At 37.4% G+C, this 3,802-nt stretch overlaps 1 protein-coding gene across 1 annotated transcript in view; it reads left to right on the top strand.

The window, feature by feature from the left end:
* Positions 1-3,802, top strand: part of BUB1B (BUB1 mitotic checkpoint serine/threonine kinase B) — a 51,598-nt gene that overhangs the window by 37,613 nt on the left and 10,183 nt on the right. The window contains exons 14-16 of the mRNA XM_028495568.2: positions 730-863; positions 1,157-1,297; positions 1,655-1,755. Of these exons, the coding sequence (XP_028351369.1) occupies positions 730-863; positions 1,157-1,297; positions 1,655-1,755 (376 nt within the window). The remainder of the gene's footprint in view (positions 1-729; positions 864-1,156; positions 1,298-1,654; positions 1,756-3,802) is intronic.

The following is a 3,802-nucleotide window of genomic DNA, read 5'->3' as shown; positions in this document are numbered from 1 at the left end:
CTGCTTTTTAAAAAATTTTATTTTATTTATTTATTTTTGGCTGCATTGGGTCTTCATTGCTGTGTGCAGGTTTTCTCTAGTTGTGGCGAGTGGGGTACTCTTCGTTGTGGTGCATGGCTTCTCATTGCAGTGGCTTCTCTTGTTGCGGAGCATGGGCTCCAGGACGGGCTTCAGTAGTTGTGGCGCATGGGCTTAGTTGCTCCGTGGCATGTGGGATCTTCCCGGACCAGGGCTCGAACCCGTGTCCCCTGCATTGGCAGGAGGATTCTTAACCACTGCGCCACCAGGGAAGCCCAGGAATATTCTTTAATTTGCTATTTTGTGCTTTTAAAACTGTATTTTCAAACTTTTTTCACATTTTCTAGCATGTATTCACCTTGAATAATTTTCCTTTTTCTTTCTTGACCTTTGCTTATTGAAGAGTTAAAAAGTCCAAAGAATGGATAAAGAGGAAGGAAGTTAGTGTCTTAGTTTTTCTCAGTCAGTTTAGAATAGATGTAGAATAAGTCATTTCCTATAGATTAGGTTAATAAAATATAAATTTAATGCTTGGCATTGCTTTTCAACCAGAGTAGATAAAGTTACCTAGATTCTGATTATGAATCTTTTTTTTTTCAGGAAAATAATGGACTTTAAAATTGAGAATATTGAATAGCAAATAAAAGTATAATAAAGATAAGTTGATATAAATTACCCCCTTGAGGATTGACTCATCTATGGTTCTTTCAGCCCAATTATTGAAGACAGCCATGAAGCCACACACTCCTCTGGGTTCTCTGGATCTTCTGCCTCAGTTACAAGCACCTCCTCCATCAAATGTCTTCAAATTCCTGAGAAACTGGAGCTCACTAGTGAGACTGCAGGTAGGTTCATATATACCATTTGTAAACAAATATCTATATCCATGTCCAGTGAACACTTATTTATCAGAGCAAACAGAGGTATAAGTATTTCTTCTCTATAAAAGTTGCCACAAATTGTGAAATCTCTAGAATAAGCGAGTACTAACGGAATTCGGTATCATAAAGACCTGAGATAGATGAGTGTTGTTAGGTTAGCAGTATTGATCATGAGATCATGTTTTTTTTCCCCCTCCTCTGTTATAATACCCATTTTAAGTTTTGGGATAATTTTTTTTCAACATTTTTTCCCCCAGACAGCCCTACTCAGTCACCCTGGTGTTCACAGTATCGCAGACAACTACTAAAATCCCTACCAGAGCTGAGTACCTCTACAGAGTTTTTTGTAGAAGATAGACCAATGCCTAATTTGGAAATAGAGAAGGAAATTGAATTAGGTAAGTATCGTTGAATGCATGTCCTTTTGGGTATGACAGTATACAAATAAGTGATTATTTGTACTTGAATTTGATGCTTAAGTACAATCAATATTTCTAGAATGTAAGAAACAACATTATAGAAGTTGACACATTGATAAGTTCATGTCCCAGTAACAATAGGAATTCTGTCTTTCCCTCTTGCAATTTTTTTATCCCCCCTTTCAGTTTTTAACAAATAATTTTGAAAAGTATTCTAGATGTGACTAACTGGCAAATATAAAGTGAGTGCCTTTAGCCCTTAAGCCAGGAAGTAAAAGCTAAGGGGGCTATACATATTCACAGTGATTTTGAAATGGAATCATACCTTCTCAACAGATAATGAGGATTATTGCATTAAACAACAATACCTGATATGTGAAGACTACAAATTATTCTGGGTGACGCCAAGAAACTCTGCAGAGTTAACCATAATAAAGGTGGGACTGATTCTCTGTCATTTCAATTTCTTTGTAAATAATGTTGGTTGAAGCAGTAACTGTGACCCCGTGGTACCATCAGATCCTTTTCATAGTCTATAAACTTCCTTATAGGAAAGTCAGTGATGCATAAAGAAATCACTCACCATTATATGCCAAGATCAGATATCAAAAATGAGAGGGTATTTTGTAAATCTCTCAATGTGTCCAAACACATTGTCAGGTGTTACATCAATTTTATCTTTTTGAGGACATCTGAAATTTTCTGGCTCACTCCAATCTGGACAGGTTACATTCTAGGCTTGACACGTACACACACACACACACACACACACACACACACACACACACACACACACTATATTACCTTGAAATTTCCATTCACCATCATCCCAGGGTTTCACATGACCTGTTTTTTATATTGAATGCCTAGTTACGTTGGATCCCATTTTCTTCTTCTTTCTTGGTTTAAGTCCTCATATTTTATTAGCTTCCTGAGAAAGGATGCATAGGATGTAAATTTTTTGAAACCTTGCGTGTCAAAATATTTCTTATTCCACATCTTTATTTGATTGGTAGGTTGGCTGGATATTAGAATTCTAGGTTCAAAACTTTTTTTCTTTAGAATTTTGAAGATAAGCTCCATTAGCTTTTGGCTTCTAACCTTGCTTTTAAAATCTTTTGCCATTCTCTGTGTGATTTTTTTTTTTTCCCATCACTCTGGATCCTTGTAGGATCTTATGTTTGTCCCCAGTATTCTGAAATTTCACAATTACATGCTTTGGTAAAAGTGTACTTTCACCCATATGCTAGGCACTTGATGGCCATTTCAATCTGGGGACTCCTTCAGTTCTGAGAAATTATCTTCAAAGAAAAAATTATTTCTTCCCCCCCAGTCTTTTCTGTTCTCTTATTCTAGAATTCCTTTTATTAGGATTTGTGGTCTCCTGGACAGATTCTTTAAAAACCTTATCTTTTTTTCTCCTGTTTTCTCTTTGTCTTTTTTGCTTTACTTTCTGAATGTTTTGTCAACTTTATTTTCAGTCTTTTTACTGGGTTTTTCATTTCTTTTATCATGTATTTAATGTGTAATAGTTCTTTCTTTGTAGCATTCTGTTCTTCATTTCAAAGATGAAATATTCCTTATCTCTCTGAGTCTATTAATGATACTTTAATTTTTTTTTCTCCCTGCATCATGTTTCCTTTTGTCTGTTTTGATCTTTGTCTTTCATATTAGAGGCTTTCTTCAAGTCTTTGGCTGTCTCTTCATATTTAAGTGTGGGATGCTAGAAAGCCAGTTGAAAGCTCTGTTATATTGTGGGACCTTGATAGCTGTAGGCTTCACGGTACAGTGATCTCACATGGCCATTTTGTTGCAAAATCCTCAATCTTTGGGTCTTTTGAGCTTATCAGAGAAAACTTCTGGTTTCCTGCCTAAAGCATGTAATCCTGGCTGCTAGTCTCCTGAAAGCTGCATGGGGAAGTTAGTCTGGAGAGTAGAGGGGCAGGAAGATGCATCTTAACATTTGACATATAATAAACTTTTTCCTCTTCTCCATATGGTATTCCCACCCTCAACAATGCGTAGTGTCCTCTAGTCCAGAGCCCTTCTGTTTTATATTCTCTAGGAATAAACTTCTGGTCTTCAAGAATGAGAGAGAGACAGTTGCTAGGCTCTGGGCTACAGGAGCAGGAGGGGAATCTGGGGACTGATGTTCTCTTTACAGAGTTCAACCACTCCTGTTTTAGCTCCACCTTCACCCTTACTTTTATAGGTAGTTAATACCACCAGTTTTATAATATAGGGAGAGGGTCTTGTAGTATAAATTTGGTTGCTCTCAGCCTTCTCCACTGCTAGAATCAGCTTTCTTGGGTCTGTTAAGTGGATTGTTACCTCTTACTATTCTCTTTCCAGCTTTCATAATTTCCTGCTTCTCCTTTATTATAGATTTCTACCTTTTAAAATATCCTGTTACTGGGGCTTCCCTGGTGGCGCAGTGGTTGCGCGTCCGCCTGCCGATGCAGAGGAACCGGGTTCGCGCCCCGG

This window comes from Physeter macrocephalus, chromosome 11 (assembly GCF_002837175.3).
Source record: "Physeter macrocephalus isolate SW-GA chromosome 11, ASM283717v5, whole genome shotgun sequence".
NCBI lineage: Eukaryota > Metazoa > Chordata > Mammalia > Artiodactyla > Physeteridae > Physeter > Physeter macrocephalus.
The sequence above is the reverse complement of the archived record's forward strand: the minus strand, read 5'-3'. Positions and strand labels throughout refer to the sequence as shown.